This window comes from Nothoprocta perdicaria, unplaced genomic scaffold (assembly GCF_003342845.1).
Source record: "Nothoprocta perdicaria isolate Ctin4 unplaced genomic scaffold, notPer1 scaffold_6, whole genome shotgun sequence".
Taxonomy (NCBI): Eukaryota; Metazoa; Chordata; class Aves; order Tinamiformes; family Tinamidae; genus Nothoprocta; species Nothoprocta perdicaria.
The window spans coordinates 3,137,942-3,165,889 of NW_020455865.1; the positions used below are offsets into that span (position 1 = coordinate 3,137,942).

General features: G+C 54.2%; 1 protein-coding gene across 1 annotated transcript; it reads left to right on the forward strand.

The window, feature by feature from the left end:
• Positions 1-1,700: 1,700 nt before the first annotated feature.
• On the forward strand, positions 1,701-27,770 carry SARDH (sarcosine dehydrogenase). Its single transcript, XM_026049476.1, has 21 exons — positions 1,701-1,722; positions 2,483-2,774; positions 3,395-3,573; positions 4,015-4,194; positions 4,813-4,936; positions 5,044-5,144; positions 6,759-6,863; positions 7,411-7,540; positions 9,851-9,937; positions 10,073-10,163; positions 12,465-12,606; positions 13,655-13,738; positions 13,966-14,079; positions 14,432-14,570; positions 15,119-15,232; positions 17,165-17,312; positions 17,408-17,501; positions 24,043-24,205; positions 24,526-24,694; positions 25,251-25,386; positions 27,186-27,770. The coding sequence occupies exons 2-21, from the start codon at positions 2,489-2,491 to the stop codon at positions 27,309-27,311; spliced, it is 2,712 nt and encodes a 903-aa protein (XP_025905261.1). The 5' UTR covers positions 1,701-1,722; positions 2,483-2,488; the 3' UTR covers positions 27,312-27,770.
• Positions 27,771-27,948: the final 178 nt, after the last annotated feature.

Below are 27,948 nucleotides of genomic sequence, written 5' to 3' on the forward strand. Positions count from 1 at the left end.
GGACCAGGATTTAGAGTCGTAGACTCCCAAGCTTTCTTGCTTTCCAAAGAGCAAATCGGGATGAGCGCAGCGGGCTCTGCACAGGACCCGTCTGCCCCCAGCACGGGCACGCGCTGGCAGCTCGGGGCAGCTGCCGTTCTGCAACACGCTCCGCTTGCTCGTTTGTGTGTTGGCCGTAATGTTCCGTGTGACCTGGAAAGCTCCAGCTGGCGTGCAGCAACCACTGTGCTCCTCCAGCGCCCAGTTCATCTACAAACTGCATGGAAAGCATGGAACTGGCTTAGGCTCTGTCTACACAGGACTGATCATCAAAAAAATAACCTCCTGTTTCAGCTCTGTAGCTGCATCAAAGCCTCAGTTCTCAGAGGGATTTGAGGGCACAGCCACTTTCTCTGCTTTTTCTAGTGCTGCTGCGAGCTCGAGGAACATCTCGGGCTGTTGTAGTACAGACTTCAGCTTGCATTGCCTTAGGTCATGTCTAACCCAAAGGTTATGTTTGTTAATTAGTACACACTGCTGAACCGATTCTGTCCTGCCAAACAAAAACACCCCACTGTAAACGGGAGTTTAGACTTGTTTACATTTCTTTGTCTGGGTGAGGGTTACCTTGACTGACTAGTTTGCTGAGCTGAGGGAAAATTGGGGCTCGCTCTTCAAAATGTTGCAAGAAGCTGATTTTTATCTTTAGAGCAGAAATGCTGCCTGAGATGTTTCCGTAGCAGCAGAACCCCCTCCCTCTGCTCCTAATTCTTCCCAGATCGGGGAAGTTTGGGTGCAAACCCTCACTGTGGGGCATGTTCCGAATGGAAATGCAGAGGCATTAGGAGGTGGGGAGCCAAGTGGAGCAGTACCCAGGATGTCAGCGCTGCAGAGAGCTAAAATCCTCCCCCCAAATGCCAGTGTCTGGGCTCTCTTCTGCAGCTCTCCTTGGTGGCAAGGGGACCTGAGCACAAGGACAGGGAATGCAGCTTGGCCCCTGCTTTGTGAACTGCCTGGCCAGCTGGCCACAGCTCCACCCAGGGCCCTGCTGCTCTGAGATAGCTAAATCTCCCTCTTCAGAGCTCCTTGAAAGAGCTTAGAGGTCGTGCACATCCTGCCCAAACAGGCCCTAATTGCAGCAGCGAGTTCTGGGCAGGCTGAAGAAAAACGCTTTGAGTCGAGAGTTCTAAATTAAGGGCTTTTTTAAGCCCCCTCTACGCTAATTTATTGGCGTTACCACCTTAGCTGTGGGCTCCTTAGGTTGGGTGCAACAACCACGTAAATCCATTTGAATCCTGCCCTGAAAAGGCGAGCGCCGGGAGCGCGTGCAGGAGTCTCAGCCGTTGCTTCCCCTCGCTGTGTTTGCTCGGTGGCACGCGGCCGGGACGCTGCAGCGTGCGCCAAGCCAGCCCCGGCGCCGGCGAGCGCCCCCGGGCCCCAGCTCAGCAATTTGCCTTGTGCGGGCACTGCGGGACGGAGAAGAAAAGTGGCTTTTTCCCCTCGGTTTCTCTGCTCTCGCTGCCTTTTGTTCCCACGGAGGCGCGGGAAGGGGTGCGAGCAGGGCTGGCTGCTCGCCGGCTGCGCCGGGCAGCTGGAAAAGCTGCAGCTGGCCGGCGGCACGGGGCGGTTTCGCCTCGGTTAGTTAATATTTTTGCAGCAGGGCAGCCGTCCGGCCGGCGCGGAGGAGGCAGAGGCCCCGTTCCCGTTTGAGCACCGAGGGCTGCTCCGCCAGCGGCGTCTCCGGTGAGTCGGGGGACGTGTTGCAGGACAGCGGCGGCTCCTGCAAGAAACTTCCCCGGGGCTGTCGCGGGATTTGTGCCGCGGGATTTCCGGCCTGGCCGGGTGTTTTTGCAGGGCGCCCTGGCTCGGCGCGGCGGCCCCGGGGTGGGGAGCGCGGGTGCGTTTCGGATGGTGTGGCAGCGTTTGGGGGTGTTGCCACCGCACCCCGTCAGCTCCGTGCGGGATCCGGGGAGCTTTCTCCCTTGGGAATGGGGGGAGGATCCGGCCAGCTGGCTTGCAGGGCTTGCTCGCCCCGGACTGGGCGCTGTCTTGGTGGCTTGTCCAGCAGCTGCTCGTGCCTCTTCGAACACAAACCTTGTGTTTTACACAGCAACTGCAGCGCCCAGTGCACCAAAATCAAGGGTGGAGCGACCCACAGCTCACCACCTATTATGCTTTTAAACGTGGGTCCCCAAGGGGGTGTTTTGGGCAGGATGCGCGGTGACAATTGCATGCGCTAGGAAAGGGGGTGCAAGGAGAGGGGTCCCCAGAGCTGCTTGGAGCTTCCCCCCTTGCCAGCCCCAGCACGGGCTGAGATGGCAGCAGTGGCAAAGGCCAAAACGGCAGCAGCTGGAGCAGTGTTGCCGAGGGCCAAAGCAACAGCGGTGGCGAAGGACAAAATGGCATCGACAGACGAGGCGCAAGATGGCGGTGGCAGCGAGGGCCGGGATGGCGGCAGCGCCCGTCCTCGCGGTGCCCCTCTCAGCGTCCCCGTGTGTTGCAGGTGCCCATGGCTGCCCTGAGGCGCGCGCTGCATCGCGCCGCTCCCTGGAGGGCGGCGCGCGGCCCCGGCACCGCCGACAAGAACGTGCCCTACGGGCAGACGCTCAGGGACGACGCCGGCGGCCATGGTGCCGGCCCCACGCGCCCGCTGCCGCCCGCCGCCGCCGTGGTGGTGGTGGGGGGCGGCAGCCTGGGCTGCCACACCGCCTATCACCTGGCCAAGATGGGCGTCAGCGACGTGGTGCTGCTGGAGCGACACCGCCTCACTGCCGGCACCACGTGGCACACGGCTGGTGAGCCCGTCCCCACATCCCCAAACCCTTTGGAGGGCCCAGGATTTGCAGGGACGCTCCTTCGTTTGGTGGTTGTGGCGCCAGAGCCGGCTCCTTTGGCTGGGAGAGGGGAGCTCGGCCTTGTTTCCATGCGTTTCGTGGCTTTGGGAAGGGTTTCTGCTCTGGAAATCTTCTTCCCGTTCCAATAACACCTTGGGGTGGGAAGGAGATCCATGAGCTCCTGTGTGGGTGCAAGATGGAATGAGGAGCAAGGGGAGAGGCTGGAGGGGCCATTTGTCCCCCCACTCTCCTCTTTGGGGGGAACAGATGGAAGGGTGGCTTTGGCAGGGACAGATGGAAGGGTGGTCTTGGTAGGAAGGGATGAAGGGGTGGCTTTAGTGGGGATGGCTGGAGGGGTGGTTTTGGCAGGGATGGATGGAGGGGTGGCTTTGCCAAGGACAGATGTAGGGGTGTCTTTGGTGGGGATGGATGAAGGGATGGCTTTGACAGGGATGGGTGAAGGGGTGGGTTTAGTAGGGATGGAGGGAGGAATGGTTTTGACAGGGATGGATGGAGGGGTGTCTTTCATGGGCATGGATGGAGGGATGGACATGTGGCACGCCGGGCTCTTGTCCCCACAGGGCTGCTGTGGCAGCTGCGTCCCAGCGACGTGGAAGTGGAGCTGCTGGCCCACACGCGACGCGTGGTGAGCCAGGAGCTGCCCGAGGAGACGGGGCTACACGCCGGCTGGGTCCAGAATGGCGGCCTCTTCATCGCCTCCAGCAAGCAGCGGCTGGACGAGTACAAGCGGCTCATGTCGGTAGGGGTGAAACACCAGCCTGCCTCTTGGTGCTGGTTCAGGTGGTGCTGAATGGACACGACATCCTTACACATAACCCTCCGTGTCCTCTTCCAATGCCTTGGTAGGAAAGTTCCTAGATTTAATGTATCTCACTTCAGCTTTGCAAAGTGAAGCCCAACTGTGGATTTCTTCCAGTTGCACAGGCAGTGGATATGGAATTAATGGGACAGTGATCCTTTAAAAGCTCTAGAGACCTTCCCATGGTGATTCACCATGTTCTCTGTCCTGCGGCTTGCCTTGGAGCAGCTCAGAGCTGTGTCTATGGACAGGCATGGAAGACCATGCAAGGTTACCTAGGAGCTAAGCATGTCCCATGGCTTTCTTCCTCATCCCCCAACACACCATCATCTAAAGCTTCTGTCACCCACAGAATTCCCGATTCTCTCCTCTGGTTTGCAGCTTGGGAAGGTCTATGGCGTGGAATCCTACGTCTTGTCCCCCTCTGAGACCAAGGACCTGTACCCACTGATGAACGTGGACGACTTGTATGGCACACTATATGTCCCTAAGGATGGCACCATGGATCCTGCTGGCACCTGCTCAACTCTTGCTAGAGCAGCAACTGCCAGAGGCGCTACGGTAATTACTAATTAATGCCTGGTGGTGCTGGGAGCAGGGATCATCGCCTGCCCTCCACGGCTCCCAGCTCCTCCTGTCCCAATGGAGCAGAGCTGCTCTTGCAACGTCTCTTGTAGACGTCAGGCCTGTTTGCCCTGAGAAAGGGAGTTGTCCTCTTTGATTCTTGCAGCCACAACAGCAATGCTGGCAAGCTGCCAGTGTTGCACTGGAGCTCTGGGGTCTAGAGAAATTATGTGAAAGAATAAAAAGAGTTTTGGGAGCAAGATAAGGCAGAGCCCCGAGGCAAGGTCCTCAAGAGAGCAGAGCTCTTAGGGTAAAATGACACAGTCCAATCTTAAAGCCCATCGTTCACATATAACTTAACTCTTGTGCAAGGCATGCAAATAATAAACATCCTACAGGTACTCAGAGTAATCTGGAATTAGTGAGAATTTTATTATCTAGCAAAAGCAATGGTAACTGTTTACGAGCAAAGGGAAGTTGGACAGTGTCAGGCCTCTGCTTTAATTCACCTTCCCCAGCACAGAGAGATTTTGGGACCAGGTGTCAGATGAACTGGATTATCCCATTAAAATTTCACCCCTGCCAATGATTGTCTTCCTTCTTCTCTGCTACTAGATTATAGAGAATTGCCCAGTGACTGGTATCCAGGTCAAAGTCGATGATATGGGTGTGAAGAGAGTGTCTGCAGTAGAGACGCCCCATGGGACTATCCAGACTCCCTGCGTGGTGAACTGTGCAGGTACGGGGCAAAAAGCAACGTGGGAGTTGGACCTGTCCATAGGTCTCTCTGCGTGGAGTCCTGTGCGGGCTCTGACTGCTCAATCCTGCATGCTGTGTCTCTGGTAGGTGTGTGGGCCCCAACCTTGGGCCGAATGGTGGGCGTCCACGTGCCGCTGGTGGCCATGCACCATGCCTACGTGGTGACGGAGCGCATCGAGGGCATCCAGGTCAGTCCTGCACTGTGCCGCACGTGTGAGGAGCTTGTTCCTTAGCTCCCAGCTGGGCATCTCTCAGGAACTTGAGCATGGTGACAAAAAATGAACATTCCCAGAGGTTCCCCACAACCCGAGCACGAGATCCATAGTGGCTGGAGGGCAGCGCTGGTGCTCCTGTCCCTAGGCCTAGGCAGAAGGAGAGAAGGAGATGTGATGGAGCACCCTGGACTGTATCATCTACCTACCCTCCGCCTTCAGTGCAACCTGGTGCCATCAGGCCAAGCTCTGCAGGCACAAATCAAACAAGGCGCTCAGCGCCAAGTGCAATTTTCTGCCTGGAAGGCTGACTTGGAGCCCATATGTGACGCACCGTTGGGTTATTTAGTAGCTGCAGCGTTGTCACTGCCGTGGAAGTTTAGCTGGGGCTCCTCGGTGCAGATCTCCAAGGGGAGAAATGAGAGCCCAGGGGAAAGGCAGGACAGAGCTCGGGTTTCTGAAGCTGGAATCAGTGTTTCAGCTGCCTGACTTCTCGTAGCAAATGCGCACAAGTACCTGACTACCTTAATAGAGTTGTATTTAATATTTAACAAGGTTTGGATTAGCATGCAAATTTTTCCTTATCTTTTTATTTTTTCCCCCTCTGTAGGATTATTATAGGGTCTCTGATGTGCTTTGTGTTTGGCAACATTCATAATAATGGCAAACACTTTGTGAACAAGTCCCAGTCCCCAACAGGAAGAACTACAACTCTCCAAGCACTTCTAAACCCTCCCAAGAAATCTCTTCCTGCCTTCTGGCTACAGAGATTTGTTTGTGAATTAAAGCAGACTTCATTCACACAAGCTCTTTGGGTGTTGAGGGTATCACACTGGTTAGATCCCATCCCACTGAAGCAGCCTGTGTCTGCATTTTCAGTCCTAGATATCTTATTTTTTTAAAAAAAAAAATGCTGGTGTCAGTGGTTATATCTGTAGTCTAGTAACTCCTATGTGCTGTGCAAGCACAGTGCAGAAGAGGTTGCAGCTTATGTACTATGGTGCCTCTTATTTAAAACCTTGCTTGTCAACATGACGTACAGTCAACTCTATACCAATACTGTTCATGTCACCTAAACATTTGGCAATGTATTGACATTGACAATTGACATTGACTTGCGCTGTACTGTGTGCTTGGTCTGTGCAGCATCCAGGTCATTTTGGCACCTCATGCTCCACATCAGGCCAGGGCTGGGGCATCTAGCCCATGTGCTGGAGTGGACTCATCTAATGTGACTGTTGTGGCCTCTCCTTTCCTCTCAAGCTCTATAAACCTCTTTGCTGCTGGTGGGTCTGCTGGATTTACTGGAGTCGAAGTGATTGTCCCCCTCTGTGAATGACATGGGTACCACGAGGGGATTTTGGGGGCTGGAGGAGACTCCAAAGAGTCACTGCTGATGCCATGGATGTGCTGGAGCACAAGGAGAGAGAAAGACCTGCTAATGTGCTGGTACTTGTGCACCAGCTTGTCTGACTCACCTTGCCAATGAAAAGAAAACCACCCTCCACCTGGCCAGAGGAGAGGAGCTCCCAGCAGTTCTCAGCCCCTCGGACCCCATCTCACCCCTCTGCTTTTCCTCCCTATTTTTAGAACATGCCGAACGTTCGAGATCACGACGCCTCGGTGTATCTCCGTCTCCAAGGCGATGCCCTTTCCGTGGGTGGATATGAGTCAAATCCAATATTCTGGGAGGAGGTGAGCAATGCCAAGAGTTGTTTTTTTTTTTTTTTTTTTTTTTTGAGGAAATAAGGCATGTTACCAGGAAACCCACATTTGATGGAGTGGGCGCTGAAGTCAGCTCCTCATCTCCTGGATCATGTGCCAGAAAGCACAGAACAGCAGCTGCTAATAACCAGCCTCCGCGAGGCCAAGGAGGCCGTGGGTGGTGTGAGGAAAGCACAAGAGCATCTTCCACTTGAGTCTGGCCAAGGTGTAGGTATGAGATGCTCCCCCTAGCAAAAATGAAATGTGAAAGCTGGCCTGGTCCTTGTGGGGATGTAGAAGGTCACTAGGCAATGTCCTGCCATGCCGCAGGCTCTTCATCAGGTCGCCCATGACTCTACTGCAAGCAGGGCCTCTCACCCTGGTGCTTGTCTAGGCAGCTGATAAGGGCACAAAGAAACCAGAATCTCAAACTACCCTCTGCTAGACTGCCAAAGCTGAGAATTTCTTCTACCATAAACCAAACTCTCCTTTTGTATCCTATTCCTATTGTGTCCTATTCCTGTTTTCTCACCTTCAGGTATCTGAGAAATTTGCTTTTGGCCTCTTTGATCTGGACTGGGATGTTTTCATGCAACACATTGAAGGAGCTGTCAACAGAGTGCCGGTGCTGGAGAAAACAGGGATTAAATCCACTGTGTGCGGGCCAGGTAGTATTTCAGAAGCAGTATCATCGCAGCCGTGTTCCTTGACAGTGATTTTTGGAGGCATATGGTCCCGTTTATTCCTTGCTTACACCTTGCCATGTGGCTGCGCGATGCTAGGTTAGGGTTGGAAATGGTTTGTTTGACGTAACAAAAACATAATTTGTTTGACAAAGACAGGAGTGAATTTGGCATGTCCTGAGAACCGCTCTGCTTCAAGCAGCTGGTGGGAAGGTTAATTAGAGCCAATATTGACTTGACTGACCTGCCTTGGCACTGACGAGCCTGGCATAGCTGGCTCTTTCCCCTGGCACGGTGGCTGTTTTGATTCTTGCACATGTCTGCTTTGGCAAGATCGCAGATCTGGTGGCAACGGTGGGTGGGTTTGTCATGCGTGGGGGTGGAAGGGAAGCAGGGATGGCCAGCTCGGCTCTGCTGAACCTCGGAATTTGTACAGCATGTTATTATCCTCTTGTGCATCATCTTTCTGTGAGAGAGCCTCTCGTGTCCCTGGGTGTTGGGGAGCTTGCAGGTCCTGTCCGCTTTGGCAATGGGATCTTACCCGCTGCAAATCTGCTGCAGCACGTGGTGAGCGCTGGCCCCACGCCCAAGGGGTGCAGCGTTCCCCAAAGGCATGCGAGCAGAAAAGCAGAGGCTGGGGTGCTGCATCCTCCTTCATTGGGCTGTGTCCCCAGAAAACTTCAGAATCTGTTTGAGACACAAACTGAACACAGAGAAACTCTTGGGTTTGGCTGCAATCGTGCTGTCTTCCTAGAGGTGGCATCCTAGGCTTAGCATAGGTAGATAAATAGTTGGGGGGAGTATTGCCCAGCATTGCCTTTCTTGGTGCAGATCGAGAGGCTTTTTAACAGAGATTGTTAGAAAAATGGAAATGTTTGCAGCTGTTGATGTTGCCACTGGACTGGAGAATTAAGGGACAGATATTCTGAGTGGCCTGTGATTTTGCAAGTATTATTTTTTACTATTATTTTTACAATAGCTTTCCAGGCTCCTGTGCAGATTAGATTTCCATCAGAGGGTGTCTGGTGTGGAGTTAAAGGCAATAGCCTTTCTTTAGGACAGCCCAAACAGGAGCTGGGCTATCCCACTTCAGACGATGCTGCCCTCACGGGAACTTTGCATGGGGTTCAGCAGTTGAATCCAAGCCCTGCACGATGTCACCAGCCACGGCAGCCCTGGAATCCACCCGATCAGCCTCATTTTGCTGAAGCACTTAAAGGGAAGCCCTCTAGTCCCTCAGAGAGGGGGCCGTGCTGCTGTGCAAGGGGAAAGTAGGGCACGTCCCTTGCCCTGAAGCAGATGGAACGTGCTGTGAACAAGGTGCAGGCCTTGGCCCTGGCTGGTGCAGGTTTGATTAAACTGTAGTTGAAGGACGGCTGGTGGCCTCCAGCGGGAGGCTGACGTGGTGGAGACGCACGCCTAATATTTGTAACACAGCGATGCAATTTCCAAAGCGGCAGGAATCCTCCCGTCCTGCTTCTTGATTTGAGCTAGCATCTGCTCTGCCCGCAACAGCTGAGTCGCGCTGATGGAAGCAAATAGCAAATGCTTGTCGTTTCCTCGGCGCGGTTAAATATTTCACCAACAGAACAACTAACCCCTTTTAGGAAGTTGTCCTTTGCCCAGGAAGTTGCCTGTGGGGATCTGGAAGGGCTGCCCACGTGCCCAGCAGTGCCAGGGAACTTGTGCTCCCAGCACTTGGGGCAAAGCAGACACTGCTGGGGTAGTTCAGGGCATTTCTGCTTTGGCTGGTGTTTCCAGTTCTAGGGGGTTTGAGATGAATTCAACCCAGAACTGGCCCTAATGCTCATCCCATTCCTCCAAGCTCCAAAATAAGTAGCCAAAATGGTCATGAGGTGTGAACAAGGGTTTCAGAGACACCAAGTGTAGCTATAGGAAACAGTCTGCAAATACAGGGAGAGATGGGGCTCTCTTTCTAAACTCACCTTCTGAAGAGCCTTGTTGTACCTTCAGGCCAATGGGGTACTTCAATGTTTATTTTTATGGCAGTGGAACCTAAGTGTTGAAGTGGTGAGCTGAATGGGGACAGGGCAAGCACCAGGTACCTGGGTCTGTCTGGGCCCAGCTGCAGAAGGGGCAGATGGAGGGTGCCAGAACTAAGATGCTGGGAAGTGCTCAGGGCTGCTCTGAGTTGCTCCACAGACCTCTCTGGGAGGAGGAGCAGGATGAGATCAACTTGGGAAACTGGAGCAGCCCCACTCCTAAAGCGTGGGCTGCATCCCTGGAATGCCCAGCCTGGCCTTCCTGATGGCTTCTCCGGTCTGTGTCTTCCAGAGTCTTTCACAGCCGACCACAAACCACTCATGGGTGAAGCCCCAGAAGTCCGAGGCTTCTTCCTCGGCTGCGGTTTCAACAGCGCTGGTAAGAAGGGATCAGAAGAAATCATGTCTCTTGTGTCCTCAGCTCTGTGAGCATTTAAATCCCAGGCAGACCCTCAGCAACTAAAGAGGGGGTTCAGCCTCTTTGCCTCATTTTGGTCCGTGTCTCCTTCCCTAGGGATGATGCTCGGAGGCGGCTGTGGGAGGGAACTGGCTCACTGGATCATCCACGGGCGGCCAGAGAAGGACATGTACGGCTACGACATCAGGCAAGTCCCCTCCGCTCTGCAGGGCTGCTCCAGGGCACGTTCTCCTTCACCAAAATGGGTCTGGGTTGTCTTTGGGGAACGTTCTGGAGCAGAGCTGGCTCAGGAGGCCGAGGCTGGGCTCTCCCCAGCCTGTCGTCAGAATTAGGTGTCAGGGGACAGAGGACAGACGTTTCCCTGCCCACATGGGGCAGTCCCTGCGCAGCAGCCTGCGACGCGCCCAGAAGCTGGAATCAATTATACTTAACAGCTTTAATGAATTTACATATTGGGTTTATCTCATTTGCCTCATTCCGTTTTTGCGCAAACATCAGACGCGAGGAGATTGTGATGATGAGAAAGGACAGGGTAATTACGTTTGGGTTTTGCTGTTGTTCAATTAGTGCCATGCCTAATCCTCTAAGTTAATAATCGAGGGTGATGATTTCAACTGCAGAAAGATTAGCTTTTCCCCACTCTCTGCAGCACGACATAGAGATTTTCGGCGTGCAGATGTTGGCTCTGTAATTGCTTTTTACTTTCCCAATTATATTTGATTGGGTTTGGGCTTTCTTATGGGGCTCCTAGCAATGACAACAAGCTCGTCAGGGTCAAAGCTTGTAAAGTTGCTTTGTTTTAATAGGGAAGTTGGAAGAGAACTACTGAATCAGCCAGGGGCCCTGGGCGTGAGGGGAAATCAGGGCTGTTGCCTGTAGAGGTCAGCAGAAAGACGCCTCCAGTAGCCTCCCTCCAGCTGGCACTGCTGCCAGAGCCCACCGATCCTGGCTGCTCCTGGAAAAAATAAATCACTGGACCGGACAGGCCCCGCTGCAAGGGCACAGGCACCATTGCACAGGCACAACCCCAAGCCGTCGTGAGGCTGGGCTGGGCTTTGATCCCTGCAGAGGAGCTTTCCAGCCCCTGCGGAGGCATCGGCATTGCCCGGGTGGCTCTGACACCCCGTGTCTGAGCTGCAGGTGCCGTTTCTGGTGCGGGTCCTGCAGCACTGATCTGAGCAGGCAGCCCGTGGAGCTGGCATCTCCCTCGCTGCCTTCCGCAGATGGAGGAGCTGTGGCCCCAGGGAGGGCTCCGTGACTTGACAAAGGTCACAGGAGGGAGTCTGTGCCGGAACCAGAACTGTCACGTCTCTATTTTACCTCTCCTCATTTTCCCCATGATCTTTTTTTTCTTGTGGGTTGCAGATACAAGCCCAGAGTTCCTGCTCAGCCTCCCAGATCGACCATGTCACCCCCGTGTCTCCTCCTAGAGTTTTAATTTCCATTTCTGAGTGGGACTGGGTGCAGGCACGTGATGCCTCTTGGGGTCCTGCTCCTCAGGAGCAGCTGTGGGGATGTACTCATGTTTTCCATCTCTCTCCAACCTGCTACTAAAGCAGTGGGGAGCCAGCCCTGTGGGCACCCTACACCTCAACCCAGCCGTCCCACTGTCAGCCTTGACTCAAGCCCTTGCTGATTTTGTGCCACGCTGCAATGTGTGGCACAAAGGGACATTTTGTGTCCAAGGACAACTTTGGCTGAGCAGCTTTGTGGCCATTGACAGTCTTGCCTGGGACCTCGCTTAGATTGCTCTGTCTGTTCAGATTTTTGCATTTCCTGGAGTTTTATTTCCTGTCAATCCTCATCGGAGCTGCCACTGCCACTTCCCAAGTACCCCGCGTCTCGTGCACCCACTCGGCGTGCAGAAAGCAGGGACAAACCTTGAAAATATTGACTTAAAAGGTCCAATAAACTACCCAGGCTGGCCTTTTGCCTGATGTCTGGCTCCCTTTCTGCAGTCCTGGAGGCTCTGGGCTGCAGTGCTGAAAGCCACTTGTCCCCACTCACTGGAGGCAGCGAATGGGAGAGGTGCCACCAGCGGGCGCGGGCTTCTTGTCCGTGAGTTATAGGTCTCTGCTAATAATAATATGAGCATGTGCTGAACTGGCACATTCCTTCAGGAGCTTTTCTGTTTGAAAGATGAAAATCTGTCAAACAACTGTAAAATGCTTTGGCTTTTATTTATATTGCAGGCCAGGGAGAATTGGATGAAAAATGTCAAGAATGTTCATGGCTCTTTCCTTTCTCAGGGCTGCATTTAAAACGGGGCTGTGCAAAAGAGGAGCGCTCAGAGGCCAGCCTGATGCTGAAGCAGAATAAACCCAAATTCTCCCCTTATTTTTCCCCCCAGCAGGACCATATTCTGCTCTCAGTCTGGGGGTCAATCTACCTAAATGCATGGCCATGGTGCAGTCCAGGTGGTGCCAAGCCCTGGTCTGGAGGGTGGAGCTGTGGGTTGATGTGTCCGTGCCCTTCTCCTGCTTTCCAGGCGCTTTCCCCATTCCCTGACCGACAACAACCGCTGGCTGCGCGAGCGGAGCCACGAGTCCTACGCCAAGAACTACTCCGTGGTGTTCCCCTATGACGAGCCTCTGGCGGGACGCAACATGAGGAAGGACCCCCTGCATGAGGTGAGGTGCTCCCCGAGCAAAGGGAAGGGTGCCTGCACTGGGTGAACCCTTTCAAGAGACACCCCTGAAATGCCAGGCTGGATTTCCAGCAGTTCTGCTCGCCAGAAGCGTTGCAAAACGAAGCAGAGCCACCTGAAGCACCCCTGGCTGCTGGTAAGTGTGACCTGAGGGCTGACTCCAGGTCACAAGCAACTTCATTTACCTTCCAGCCATGGTCCAGAAGGAACCAAGTTTCCGGAGCCCATTGCAGCTACAGCTAATTCAAATCATGCCATTTCTCTTCCAATGGAAAATTAAGACCTAAACAGTAAAACAGACATTCCTCCCTGCCGTCCCCCATTGTTTGCTTGACAGCTCAGTTGTTTTCTGTCACCGAGGATGCAATTTATTTTTTAATGGGGTGTCTAATAAGCGATGCCCACTTGACTGACAGCCTGGTATTTATACATGAAGCTCCAGAACATGTGCTATGTTTTATAAATAGACACTGAATCATTTCTAAAATATTCAACAAAATCTATTCTTTTCTGAACAGAGGCACCAAACAAAAATATCTTAATGGATCCCTAATTAATTGCATGCAGAGATATTTGCCTGAGAACACAGAGGAGGAATGAAAAGGTTGCCGTATAAAGCTTAAGTGTTATTATATAATTACTGTTAAAAACACTGGGGAGAATCTTCCTGTCCAGATTTAACTTCTTTTGATCGCTAGCACATCAAAACACAAACTGAAGTGCAGTGCACAACTGACCCATGGGACTGCTTGCTGTCGGATGCTGTTAAGGCAAATACCTTTGTTGGACAAAAATACACGGGATTTCAAGGGAGCTGCAGTTTCCCACTATTTTGTAAAACAAATTGCAGAGCTGGTTTCTGGTATCACCCTCCCTTCTTGCCACTTGGTTGCTGATAGCCGAAGCCGAAGTGTTGAGGATCTGGCCTTGAACACGCGTTTGAGGGCAGCCTCAGCATTACCAGCTGAATGAGAAGGGCTTAACAGGAAGATTTTGGTTTTTTACTGTTTTTCTGTCATTCTCTTCCTTAGGAACTGCTGCAACAAGGCTGTGTTTTCCAGGAGAGACACGGCTGGGAGAGGCCTGGCTGGTTCAACCCCAAGGGAGCAGCTCCGGTAAGGACAGCACTTGCTTTCGGGGGAGATGTTCAGCCCGTGCCCTGCTTGAGGATATAGTGCATGTGCAGGACGAACCCTGTGCGCGTGGGCAACGTGCTGCGCTTTGCAGGCACGGTGGGAACAGACTTGAAACCTCCGTCCACACTGAACCCGCTGCCTGTTTTAGCTGCTTGGCTTTGGCCACCTCCCTTGCTGCCCTCCGTCCTGCCCTCCTCTCTCCCCAGGTCCTGGATTACGACTACTACGGGGCTTACAAGCGGCAACGGCACAGCAACTACACGTACAACGAGCTGCTGGGGGCCGAGTACACCTTCGACTTCCCCTCGCATCACCACGTCGTGAGTGGAGACCAGGGGACGTTCGGGACAGGCGAGGGACCCTTAGGGGCAAATCCCAGCCACAAGCCAGGAAGAAACACCCAGCTTTAAGCTTTAACTGTTACCACTGACAGCTATCATGTTTTCCTGCTGCAGTGGGATTGGGCAGATAGGCAGTGCTGCGTTGTTGCCAGTTTTGCTCCATGTAATATCTCATTTTTGAGGAATGTTTTGAAGCGCTACAACAAGCTTCACAGGCGCTGGATGCAGCCTGAAATTGTTTCCCATTACATATGTGGTTTAATGTGTCTCTCTCTTTTTAGACTGAGAAGGGTATAGCTCAACCTCGCGGTGTTTCTTTCTTTAATTTTAGATCAAGAATGAATGCTTGACGTGCAGAAATGCCCTGGCTCTCTTTGACATGTCTTATTTTGGGAAATTCTACCTGGTTGGTCCTGAAGCGACAAAAGCAGCCAACTGGCTTTTCACCGCTGATGTTTGCAAAGCACCAGGTACTGGCTCAACCTTGTTATTTCAGCTCCCGAGTGCCGGGGGAGTTATTGATGTTTCTGCTGAGCGTTGGACTAAGAGGCTGCCCTCGGAAATTACATCTTTAACCGAAACGAATAGTGGGTGACCCAGCGTGGCTTTTATCGTAAATGGTGCTTTTTGCAGAGGATGTGGGAAGCACCTGAGAGCGACCCCTTTCCCTGTCCTCCTTGAAGGGCTGTTTGCTCTCATCTGCACTGGTGCAAACCTGCTCTCTGCACCTGGGGTGAGAGCAGGGGGCATCTACCTATGAGAGCATAGCTGGAGAAATGGTTTTTCTGGGGTAAATAGCAGTGATACCCAGTGGATTCATCAGGTGGCAATAGCAGAGCAGTGCAAGGGGACCTATTCTGGGGACAGAGCCACGCTCTCACTGTGCATACACAGGACCTGGGAATTCTGCCTCTTGGAAGTGCTGCTGCTGCTGCCCACCCTACTCCCCTGGCACAGTTTTCTGGGTGCCCTGGGGTGTGTGGTCCTCATGAGCCCCTGTGTCTCCTCTTGCTCCTAGGCTCCACCGTGTACACCTGCATGCTGAACCGGCGAGGGGGTGTGGAGAGCGACCTGACGGTCAGTCGGATCAGCCCGGGGAACCCGGCCTCGCCGCTGGCGCCCGCCTTCCAAGGTAAAACCCGAGCCGTGGCTGCACGTTCACTTTGAGTCCCAGAGATTAAAACGTCTCTTTAATCTTGGCCACTTTCTAAAGCGACCTGTGCTTCTGCTGGCCTTAACCAGCGCATTTGGGAGCTGATTGCATTACCTGCTTCCCACCACCTTCTCCCCCCTGCGTCCCCCCTTGCTACATAACCCGATTATCCCCTTTCTCCTGGGGGCTTGTGCTCTAACCAGGTTCTCATTGGCTTTATTGGGTTTCTGAAGCTCTGCATGGCTGATGTGGCCTCTCCCAAAGTCCTTATCAGCTGCAATAAAGAGGAATTAAAAGGAAGCAGAGCAGTCAGCCCGGAGGGCAAAACTGGCATTAGGAAGCAATAGTGGAGGAGGGCTCTGTGCTCCGCTCCAGCAGTGCTCCTGAACGGCTCTGCCTTGTGGTGATGGGTGTCTGTGGGTGCCACGGCTGCCCCAGGGGAACCAGCACCTCCTGGGAGAGCAGGGATCGCGGGAAGCCAGGATTCGGCTTGGATATTGAATGCAAGCAGCAGCCCTGCTCTCACACAGTGTCACCATGAGCTTTGCTGCTTGGGAGCTGCCTAGGAAAGAGAGCGGCCCTGGAGCAGCTGGGATGGTGCAGGAGCAGCTGGGACATCCCTGCTTGGCCCACCTTGCCCCAGCTTGAGCACGGAGCTCTCCCTGCTGTGTCCCTCTCCTGTCTCGCTCGCAGACACCCAGGGAGCACGAGAGGAAGCGGACGGCAGAGCTGCAGCATTTGATGGGTGATGGAGGAGTTTAATAAAAGCAGATCTATTTTTTCAATTACAGTAGGTGGCTACACTTATTATCATTATGACAGATTATTGGAGAGCGATTTGGTAGTGGCAGAAGAGGCAGAAGGAAGATCGATTATGTTTTAATCAGCTCCCTGACCCTGTCCCTGGGTAATTCTCACCCAGAATTACTGACAAGATGAATTTCCCCCTGTATACACAGTCAGGGCTTGCATGGTTATGGCCTGCTCTCTCCAGCCCTCCCTTTTTCCTCAGCACGTAACAACTTCTATGTGAACCATCCTGGTGAGCACCAGGTAGAGACTTTGGCTGCAGAGTGTTCACCTGTATGTGTGCATTTGCAGATTGCTCTGACTTATAGGTTCTCCCTTAAACTTTGATATCACTCTGTATCAGAACAAAATACTGGAAGCTTTAGCAGTTGGTCCTTAGGGACAAAAGGTTTTCTCCTTCAGGATCACCTGCTTCTGCAAGTCCAAGGAGCTATCCATGACCTCGTTGGCCAAGCTCTGTATGAAAGCATTGCACAAAGGCATCTCCAAGGCTTGGAGAAGCTCCTCTAGCAGGAAAGCAAGACCAATGCAGGCAGTATCTACAAGCCATGCCATGGAAGCGAGGGAAACCATATGCAAAGAAAAACAAACGCGGAGTTATGCAAGGCCGGTGTGGCTGTAGCCGAGACAGTGAGCACTTGCATAACGCTACCTTTGACATTAGCTTCTTGGAGCTCCTTGCATAAGAGCAGAGCAATACACCCTGAGGGGAAAAGCCTTGCGATCTGGCTGTGAGACGTTGTGCTCTTGCTCAACACGGAGCTAGGGACTGCTCCTCGCTGGCCCTGGAGCAGCTCGGTGCCCACAGACCGGTGCACGAAGGCAGGGAGGTCCTTCCCTTTGTCTGGGAGGAGGATGGAACTGCGCTTTGCATGGCCCCAAATCCCACCTTGCCCTTTTATTCTGTCCGATTTTAGAGGTCATTTGTATTACTTGCCCCAGCATCACATTGTAGTTGGTGCTTCCCCCTGAACCAGGCAAACTGGGGACACTCAGAGCTGCAGCTCAACCCCTAGAGAGCAAAACCCATGCAGGAGCTGAGCCGAGCGGCGTCCCCAGCCCGGTTCTGTCGCGTCTGAAAGGCCGCGGGGTGTCTTGCAGGGGACGGCTACTACCTGGCTGTCGGCGGGGCCGTGGCGCAGCACAACTGGTCGCACATCAGCACGGTGCTGCAGGACCTGAAGCTGCAGTGCAGCCTCCTCGACTGCTCCGAGGAGCTGGGCATGCTGAGCCTGCAGGGCCCGCTCAGGTGAGTGCTCTTCTCTCCTCCAGGCTCCCTCCTGTGCTGGGTTTTGGGGATAAAATGCTGGGATCTGGTTGACGCGCAACCTCCTTTCTCCGCAGCCGCACCGTGCTCCAGGACGTGCTCGACACGGATCTCAGCAACGAGGCCTTCCCCTTCTCCACCCACAAGCTGGCCAAGGTGGCGGGATGCACGGTAGGATGGGAACCGGGTCCCCAGAGTTCGTCTTCCCATGGGGCACGCTGTCTCCAGAGGGTTGCTTGACGGGACCGCTGTCACCTTGCGTTTCTTGGACCAGACACCTGCCCCTGGCAAGACGTAGTGCCCATGTGTTCTGGCAAGGGGCAACAGGAGGATGTTCTTTGCTTTTTGGAAGTCTTGGAGTTAGTTTATCCTATTTATAGAAGAAATATATCTTGACATCCCTCCACCACCAAAGTTATTGTCAGAAAGAAGCTTATTTTTCCAGCTCTGCCTACTTTAAGGTGACCAGAGCTGTGAGAAGGGCTGGACCGAGGTTTTGTGGATGCACACAGATGGTTCCCATGACATGAGTGTGAGCCTTTAGCAGCAGCTAGGAGGGTTGTCACGAGCCTGTGTGTGACATCTCAGCTGCAGGAGCTTTGGGCCACCTGCATGTGGCTTTGGGCAGTTTTCCAAGGGCCTCGTGGTGGGTTTTGGTACCTGCTGCCTCCCAGCCGGGTCCTCTCCGAGTCTCGTGGAGGAGCTTGAGGCTGCCTGTGCACTGGGTTCTCCCATGGGCACGTCGGCTCACAGCTCCGTGCCGGGATCGGAGGAATCTGCCCCGCAGATTAGGGACTAACACCGCCGGCAGAGCCTTATCTGACACTCCACATCCTCTCCCATCTCCTCGCGTTAAAAAGGAGGGTGATTAAAAACCGAGGGTGTCTTGCAGTCCCCGAACGGGCTCGGGAGCCGGGGGAGCGACGTTTTTGATCACAGCAGAAGTCTGACAAGCTTAAGCTTTCTGTGCAAGCGCAGATCAGCTGGCATTTGCCGAGGCTTCGCCACTGGCGTCAGCGGTTATGCAAGAGAAGTGCAGAAATGGAAATGCTCGCTGCTAATACCTAGGGCTCCCGAGGCAGGAGAGAGGCTGTTTTGGACAGAATGGTGAAAATCCATCACTATGACCTGGTTGGGCCATCCAGGACAGCGTTGGAATAAACTTTGTCAAAGTTATGCCTAGGGAAAGAGGGTGGCAGTTGGTTGCATTTGCTTTTTTTCTTTTTGTTTCCATGTATGAAGTTGCTGCTTGAGCCAGTTAAAACACCCCAAATAGAAGCGTCTGAACCCAAAGCGTTGCTTTGTCAAAACGGGAACGTTCTGGAGGAACCTGCTGTTGTTAAATGTTGGTATCAGGGAAAAAGATTGAGCAGGCGTTGGACAATGAGCTTTGGTTTGGTTTCCTAGCGATGTTTGCACCATAGTAAGAGTATTTTTTGTTCCATAGCAAAAACACCTCCCTGGGAGAGGGCTTTCCTTGGGTACCTCTGCCTTCCCAAGGGAGACTTGTGACCGCAGCAGTATCAGCACATGTAGGAGGCAAAGATTTCCAGCCTTTTAGCCTGGAAAAAAGGAAAGATTTTCCTTTCTAAAAGACTGGAAAATAAGGAAAGCTTAGGATTTTGGGTCATCTTGCAAAAGTCTCAGTCGTGTTCTGCATGTAGCTGTTCTCCTGGTGCAAGTGAGATGCTGGAAGATGCCGGGATGTCCCACCTGGACACAGAGAGCGGGGTCCTTCCCCCTCCAGTTGTTCAACACCGATTCAGCCGCTGTTGGCCGGGAATCTTCCCCTCAAATGACAGGGAAAGAGCAGCGCACACCTGGAGAGGAGCGTGGTTGGGATGAGACTAATTGGCTGTTAGAAATTGCCCACCGTGCTGCAAATGCCGGCTCCTGCTGCCGGGTTCGGAATCCTCCCTGGGCACGCACATCTGTGACAAGGAGATAACATCTATTAATAACCTACTTATCCCCCGCAAAAGGTATGGGAGCGCTGCCTTCTTCAAGAGCACGATTATTTCATTTGCATTTCACTTCAAGTTTATTAAAATAGTAATAATAATAATAATAATAAAGAGATATGGTTTATTTTAAGTGTAAATGCCCAGGCTGTCAGAGTAAAGCTCTCTGGCCTTTCCACACTGAATTGCAAATGCCCAAGTTGAGACTGAGAGGAAAATTAAGGTGAATTTGGGGGTGTTTTTGGTAAGATGGGCCATTTTATTCCAACATAAAGCAAAAAACGAATGTGTTTAAATGAAACAGATCCCAGAGGTGCAAAGTATAGGAAGAAGTGAGCTCTTCTACAGAACTTTATTGTATTATTTCATAGGACTTAATTCAAACTGCCCCCCTGCTTTCCTCAGAGTTACCTTGGGTCTGCATGGAGGAGAATTTTTCAGTTGGTTCCTTTCACTCTTTCTGCAATTTTAATACTGTGCAAATGCTGTCTGGAAGGATTAGAGGTTCTCCATGTGCAGGGTCTTCCCCTCGTGCTCCAGACCAAGCAGAGGCTGGGAGAGGGGCCAGATGGGAAGCCGGGCTTAGTTGGTTCCCCACACCTGGTCTTGTGTCCAAACCATGCTTGTTTTCCAGTTGGTGGCCAAGATCTTAGCAGGAAAACTTTGGGAGATGAACAGCACCAGAGCTGGCCTGTGGGGAGGACATAGGGTGCTGGAAAGTGCGTGTGTGTGCAGGGAAGAAGGGGGATAAATAGGAAGTGCAGGCGTGTCGGAGCATGGAGCATTTCTGCTCCCACCAGCCCACATGTGTCCTCGCCCCGCAGGGAAAACCCAGCTGCTTTAGCATCTGCAAAGCTCTGCTTTTGTCAAAACCAAACCCCTTCTTGGTTAATCACTTAGGAGGGGAACTTTCCCTTGCCTGAGCAGCCCAAAAACACGGTGGGAAAAGGAAAAAGTCGCTCCTGTCATTGCAGGAGCACGTGGGGCTGACCAGAGCAGCCGAGTTCCTCAGGCTGCTGCCATCCTGATGTTATCCCAATACCTTTCCCTGGGATTAAGCTGAAGGCAGCATCTTTAAAAAGCAAGCGCTCGGTTTTCATGTATTAACTCAGTAGCTGAACAAAATCAGCTAATGTAAAAGGAGAATTCCAGCCGAGTTAATGACTCTGGGAACTGCTGGTTGGTTTGTGAGTTTATATATAGCATATCACTGTGTGTGAAGTGCCAGAGAAAGAAACCCATTCGAATCTCGCTGCTGGATACAGGGTAAAGTTCAGATTTTCATTTTCTAATATACTTAAAATGCTTTTGAATAGCTGCTCAAAGGCTCAGGAACTGATGCTGTTTTATAACTCTACTTGAAATCTAATGGAAAAACCTGTTCCTTAAAAGAATTTGGCTCTGGGTGGCCAAAACCTGGCAGGAATGGCTGAGTTGGCACCATCCTGGCTTTGCCAGCCCTTTCCCATGGGATTGACAGCAGAGATTGGGCTGTGCACACCTGGATGCAACCCCTGATCCCTGCAGAAAGTTATGTACAGTCTTTACGTGCGTTTTCAGAGGGTATACATGGTATGTGATGCACTGATCTGCCTCATCATGACTACTGGGTGTTGGGGCCTCTGAGTGGCCATAATTTGAGGGGAAACTTCTCTTGTTCTTGTTGCCATTGCAAGCAAGACACCCCAAAGCGACCCACTCAGCATGGATAGCAAGGCAGAGCACTGGGTGTTTCAGGCTCATCCTGGAGCTACGTGGTCTCTTCCTGTCTGGAAACCACTTTTTGAAGAGCATGGACCACAATCTTGCATAGAACTAGGGGCTGGAAGGACACACACAGATGGTGCGTCAGATTTAGGGGAATGGCAAATGGCACGCGGAGAGGATAAGTCGATTCTCCTCCTTGCTGTTAATTAGAAGAGGGTAGGAAATGTTCTTTATTGTTCTTATTTATTAAACCAGATGATTTCTAGAGGTCCCTTCCAACCTCAGCCATTCTGTGGATCTGTGAAATGTTCTGACACATTTTCCTGGCAGAGACAGGCAGGCTTCAGGATTTGGGCATTCATTAAGGGCTAGGGTTGCTTTTGAAGGCTCTCTCGGTCCCAGAAAGGCTTCCCAGAGCCCTAGGGGCTACTTGTCCCGGGAGATGCAGGTGACCAACACCAGGACAGGCTGGAGAGCTGCTCCTGGCCGCACCACGTGAATATTTCATCCCCATAATCTAGATTAGCTCCGTGCATCGCCTTAAGCGACAGTCCTTGGCGCCGGCTCGGCCGAGCGCCGGTGACAGCTTCGTGTGGGGCTGCCACGGCGCTCGTGCTGCCATGTAGGCTGCTTCCCGGGGACTCAAGGCTCCGCGCAGGCCAACAAGTCCAAAGTCCCAATCGGTGGGAGCTGCTTGTGTCTCTGGGACCTGAATTTGCAGCTGGCCCCCGGTGCCCCCCTGCTGCTCCTTGGGGAGGGATGGATCCCCTGGCTCCGCTGGGGAGACACGTTTTGCTGATGCCCTGAGGGCCCCTGCAGAGTTTCATGCCCCTTCATTGCTTATTAATACACGGTCTGGCACGTGAGCACTGATCACATCAACATCCCCAGGGCGCTGCTCTGAATCAGCGTGCACCAGGACTCGCCGGACCATCGATAACCATTTTGTGCAAGGATTTCCTTGGGTACAAAGTCTCTCTGGGCTTTCCCCTCCCACCCAGGGTGTCTCAGCTCTGGGTAGTGCCTTTTGGTGCAAAATCTCTTCTTTTCTCGAGCTTTTGCACCTCCTCTCCCGTGATGCTGCGTGACCCTGCCCTGTCCCCCTGACTCCACAGTTAGCCTAGGATGCTTTTTGCGCAGGGCTACACCATGGGCAAGAACTACTCTGAAGCTGGAGGGCGGCCAGGGGCTCTTAGTGCCATTAAAGATTAAGGAGACTTTGGGAAAAGGGTTTTTTTTTTAATGGATTTTTTTGTTTTGCTTTGTTTTGGTTTGGCTTTTTTTTTTTTTTTTTTTTTTTTTTTTTTTTTTTTTTTTTTTTTTTTTTTTTTTGAGGGTGCTGCTTTGGTTTGTGGCAAATCCAGACACCAGTTCATCCAAGACATGGAACTTCCAGCCTGTTGTGCCTGCATCCCATGCCCCGGGATTGGTGCTTGGGGGATGGATCCTCCCCACTTCCTACCAGGAGCGGTTCTAGAGGGTTCCTGGGCACTCGGAGCTCCTGATCCCTGGTCCCTGTGTCCCTGTGAGCAGGTGCTCGGGAATCAGCCCCATCCACACAACCAGGGTGGCAAAGCAGCTCCTGGAGGTGACAAGGGGATGGGTGTGTTGGCCACCAGAAGCCCTGCAGAGACACGTGCAGCTCTGCCAGGCACCAAAACCCGGAGCTGGGGAATTTGATGGGATGCAGATGGTCCCAGTCCCTGCTCCGGGTCCTGCCCCTGGGCAGCAGGGCACAACGGGACACAAGGCAGGAGCTGGCGGGCAGGACAGGCGGAGCTGCTGGAGCAGGGCCATGGGCTCGTCCTTGTCCTCCCTGATGCAGGTAGGTGTATGCTGCATCCATGGGGACATCCACAGGGACACGCCGAGGAGCAGAGCGTGAGGGCCGCTCTGGAGGCAACATCCTCCGGGAGCCAGGCATGTCCCTGCGTCCTCCCCTGCAGCAACAGCCCAAAGCCAAAGGGACAAACCGGAGAGAAATGCGGGAAATGCGGCTGAGCCCCCAGGGATGGCTGCAGGGAAGGTGTCCGGGACGGTTTGACCCCACTTGGGGTGGGGACAATGGGATGGTGCCGCTCTCTGCGCTCCTGGGAACGTGGGGAGTCCGGTGGGATGTGGGGCAGGGATGGGACTGTGCTTTGCCATGGGAGAGCATTCCCAGCGCTGTTGGGACACCGCGGGACACACAGCTCTGCTCCAGCCCGGGAGCAGATTTCCCTCCGGTTCCTGCTCCCAGGGAACGCAGGCAGACGGGCAGGAGATCTCCAAGGAAATCGCCTCCCCCGAGAAACGGGGCACCCACTGCTCAGAGCTGCTGGTTCCTCTGCAGCACCTTCAGCACTGTCTCGTCTCGCTGCTTCGGTGGCAGCGAGCAGCGTTTTGCGGGGGAGTTTCAGTGAGCGCAAATCTGTGCGTCCCCATTGCCCGACTGGCCAGGACGCGGGGCTGAGCATCCCGCAGGAGCCCCTGCATGGGGACACCTTCAGTTCTGCTTGCAACCCAACCAGCCTGGCCCCAAAATGCCCCCCTTGGTGGGGACTGATTCACCAACCTCCTCCTGCACGTTTGGGTGCTCATAGGGTTTTTTTCTGCCATAGCCAAATCAGCAGAGGGAGACAGAGGCCCGGCTGGATGGGGCAGCACGGCGGGAACTGTGTCACCTGCAGCTCCACAGCTGCAGAAATGCTTAATGCCCAGGAGAAAAGGCTCTACCTGCTGCTTTTCCCTTGGGGATGCTGAGAAAAGCAGGAGCTGGAGGGGCGCAGAGCTGTGTCCGGGCTCGCGCTTGATCCTTTCCCTCTTATTTGTGATATTGAGGTGCAAGCCGGAGATGGTAAAGTTCAATGCGGATTGGGAATTGCGCACCGTGAGGAGCAAAGAAAACAGAGAGAAGGCATTTCCCAGAACTCAGGCTGCTGCACGAAGGTCTCCTGCAGCCTGCTTGCTCCTGGCCACGCTCGTAGCCTTACCAGCCTCCCCGCCAGGCCACACAGCCTCCGTCCCGAGTGAGGCCCTTGCATTTTGTCCCTTGTGTTTCGCAGGTCCGTGCCATGAGGCTGTCGTTCGTGGGCGAGATGGGCTGGGAGCTGCACGTGCCCAGGGCGGACTGCGTGAGGGTCTACCAGGCGGTGATGAAGGCGGGCGCCCGGCACGGCATCGCCAACGCTGGCTACCGAGCCATCGACAGCCTCAGCATCGAGAAAGGTTCCCGGCTTTCCTGCTTTGTTGGCTTTGCCTCCAGCCAGGGGATCCTGGGTGGTTTTTCCCGCCCCAGTTTTGAGGATAATGTGGTGGGATTGGCAGGGTGTCCAACAGCTGGTGGCAGAAATGCAGCTAGTGCCCCATGCTCCTTGCTGAGACCAGTCTGAATATGGGTTTCCCTTGAGGGCACTTTGTCCTGGACCAAGGGAATGGAGGGCCACAGGGGTACCCCACAGGCAGAGTTGATGTCTCGCTCTGTTGATCAGAGAGCTGCGGAGAGGGGACAGGCAGGGACAGCCGCGTTCACCCCGTGTCCTCCGCAGGGTACAGGCACTGGCACGCAGACCTGCGCCCCGATGACACCCCCCTCGAAGCGGGCCTGGCCTTCACCTGCAAGCTCAAGTCGGACATTCCCTTCCTGGGACGCGAGGCCGTGGAGGCTCAGAAGGCTGCCGGCCTCACCCGCCGCCTCGTCTGCTTCACCACCGATGAGTGAGTATCGCTGCCCCGCGCTCCGTCAGCCCCGGCGCTGTCACACAGCCGTGTTTGTCACCCGTGTCCAAGCAGGGATGAGCACCCAGGCACCCAGACCTGCCTGGGAGCGGCTCCCCCTGCACCTCCCGTGCGCAGGCGCGGGGAGCAAGCGCTTGCTGCCATTTTCCATGCTCTAATTATGTCTGTAATTTAAATCCCACCTCATATTCCCTGCCGGATATTTAATGGGAGTTGGAAACAATGTGACAGTGAGTAGGTTTATCTCGTTTCAGCCAAAATAGCAGGAGGCTTTGCAAAGCCGGCTGCAGGGAAATGTCAGTGCTGGGGATCAGCATGGAGAAGTTCAGGAGTGTGAGGGCAGCGGGGCAGTGCCCAGGATGAGCCTGTGCCCTGAGGGTGGCCCATGCCCAAGCTGGCCCTGGGACACACCAGGAGGCAGCGCTTTGGGTACCAGCCTGGAATCCAGTGTCCATCTTCTCCAAAGCCTTTCTTTCTTGGACAATCCCGGCCCACCCAGGGCTTTCCTGACGGCTGCTCCGCTCTGGCCTTGCAGGAAGGTGCCCATGTTCGGCCTGGAGGCCGTGTGGCGGGACGGCCAGGTGGTCGGCCACATCCGCCGGGCGGATTTCGGGTTCGCCATCAACAAGACCATCGCATACGGCTACATCCGTGACCCCGCCGGGGGGGCGGTGAGTATAGAGACCACAGTGGGCAGCGACACGAGCCCCACGGGGTCAGGAAAGGGCTCGGCAGCCGCCCTGGTGCTCGGAGCATCCCTGGGATCTTTGGGAGCAAGGAGAAAGTGGGGCTGGATGAAGATAAGGTCCATGCTGGCGTATGCAGGAAGGTGACACCCAAAAAGCCCAATCCACCAGTAGGGAAGAACAGCAGTGAAGGCAGCAGGCACTGCACGAGCCCATGGGGAAGCCGCACGTCCTTCCCCCTCCTGAAATTTTGCAAGGGGAGGAAGCACAGGATTTATTTTGAAAGCCATATGCCCGAGCACATTGCGGGAGCCCCGTCAGCTGGGGAGCGAGACGGGGCAGCCCCCCAGCTCTCCCCGCACGGCGCTAACCCGGCGGAGCGCGACGCCGAGCGCGAGCAACGGCGGCTCCTCGGCAGCGTCGTTCTCAGCTGCCATCTCCGAGCTGTCATCTTGTGCAGCCCCAGCGCTCATCGGCAGCCCAACTGCGATCCCCGGTGTTAACGGCATCCGAGTGTTTAATTGCCAAAGTGAATTAACCGCTGCTACGGGGAGCAACTGCCCAATAGGAGCCTGGCAGGCTCTTAATTAACCCCGCGAGGAACCTAGGTAGTAAATCAGATGCCCTCGTTAATGAACGTGCTGCAGGCTCGGAGGCTGGGGATCCTGTGTGGGGATGGAGGGCAGGGGATGACATCCCTTGGGACTGCTCTTGTCGCAGGCCATGGATAGTGCATATGCTTGGGCTTTAATCCGCCTGCTCGCCTTGACTTTTAATCCTGTGTCGGGGATTAATCTGTAATTAACCACCAAGAGCTTTCCATCTATGGCCCCTCGTGTCCCCATCTCCTTCTGCCTGCGCTGGCATTTCCCAAAGTGATGGGCACCACCTCCATGGGAGGCTGTTTGCTCGGCTGTCACACGCAGGGAAGAAAGAGGGTGGGAAAACAGCCATAAAACCTCACTTGGAGCTTGTCCTCCCAAAGTGTTTGATATCCCACATCTCGGGCTGCACCGTGGGAGCCAGGAGGCAGCTCGGGATGCTGCTGTAGGGGGGAGCAGCACTGGGAGGCTGCTGGCCCAACCCCATGGAGCAGAATGGGCAACGTGGCAAAGCCAGGGCTCTGTGGCCATGCTCTGCAATCCATGGATTTTCCTGCCCTGGATGCACCTCATCCAGGCTCTCCGGGGCCGGGAGAGGTGAGGACAGCTCCGTAGCATCGTGGCTAAGGAGCAGGAGCAGCAGCAATGCCCAAGGGCCAGGAGGAGACGACGTGGGTAAGGAGAGGAAGCTGCAGCTCTGCTGCTGGCAGCCTGCAGCTGCCACAACACACAGCTCTGTCCCCACGGGCTCTGTGTGACCGAGTGGAGACACCAGGGGACCGGCTCCCTGCAGGGAGCTGTTCCCCGAGCGCGGCCGCCTGCTGTAGCTCCTCCACTGCTGCTTTTCAGGGCACCACACTGCATTCTGCTGAAAGCATCCAGAGCAAATGCCTCCCCTAACATTTAATCACCGTGTCTGGGCATTTTTTAGCTTGGTGCTTTTAAAAATCTCTCTTCCACCTCACTGTGCATCCTCCCGGGATGGCAGAACCAGGTCTTGCGCGCAAAGCGCATCCGCACAAGGTGCCGCGGGAGCTGCCCGTGGGCTCCCCATCCATCCCGTGGGCTCCCCGTCCATCCCGTGGGCTCCCCATCCATCCCACAGGCTCCTCGGGAAGCAGCCCTGGGGGGCAGCGCGGGGTGCCCCCGCGGTGCCCGCAGCTTTGTGGCTCTGTCCTGCAGGTCTCGCTGGACTTCGTGAAGAGCGGCAGTTACGAGCTGGAGCGCATGGGAGTCACGTACCCGGCCCGCGCACACACCAAGTCCCCCTTCGACCCGGACAACAAGCGCGTGAGGGGCATTTACTGAGCGGCAGGGCCGCAGCCGTGGGCGATGTGGTGCTGCCAGCGGGGGCAAGGGGAGAGGGAAAATGTCCAGGGAAGCGGGCTGTGGAATTCCCAGGTCCCTGAGTATCCCAGGAGGTTTCCGGGATGCTGGGGAACGGGGCGAAGCTGCAGCCTGCAGTGAGCGCCTGAGCAAATTTGGGTCAAATTAAAGGGGAAGAAGGAAAAGAGATTCCGGAAAGGCTGAGGATTCTGTTTCTGTGCTTCCTAAATGAGGCTGGGTCACTCTGGCGATAATTCTTTTCCATGGTGGACCTTAAAGCCATGTTTCCCTTGGCTGTAAAAGAAATGTTTTCAATTTTTTCCTTTCCTGAAACCCTTTCCCCTCACTCGGATGGAGTTCGGTGTTTGGAACTATGAAATGTAGCTGCCTGCAAATGGATTTTTTAATTACCTTCCTGCTCTTAATACAGCTGTAACCTCCAACCCTGCTCTGCCCCCGGGCCCTCTCTGTGTGTCCGTCCTGCTGCGACGGGGACAGTGTCCTCAGGGCTCTGCTGGCGCGTGGAGCTTACAGGAAACATTAAAAAAAAAAAAAAAAAAAAAGAAAAAGAAAAAACTAAAACAACCAATGTGGGAGGATCGTGGCCGTCCTGCCTCTT

Bases quoted from the DNA above. Each gene is read 5' to 3' on its own strand.
- SARDH (XM_026049476.1), top strand. From the start codon at position 2,489: ATGGCTGCCCTGAGGCGCGCGCTGCATCGCGCCGCTCCCTGGAGGGCG. The intron at 10,164-12,464 runs GCAAGTCCCCTC...CCTGCTTTCCAG, and splicing joins ATGTACGGCTACGACATCAG to GCGCTTTCCCCATTCCCTGA. The intron at 14,571-15,118 runs GTACTGGCTCAA...TCTTGCTCCTAG, and splicing joins TGATGTTTGCAAAGCACCAG to GCTCCACCGTGTACACCTGC.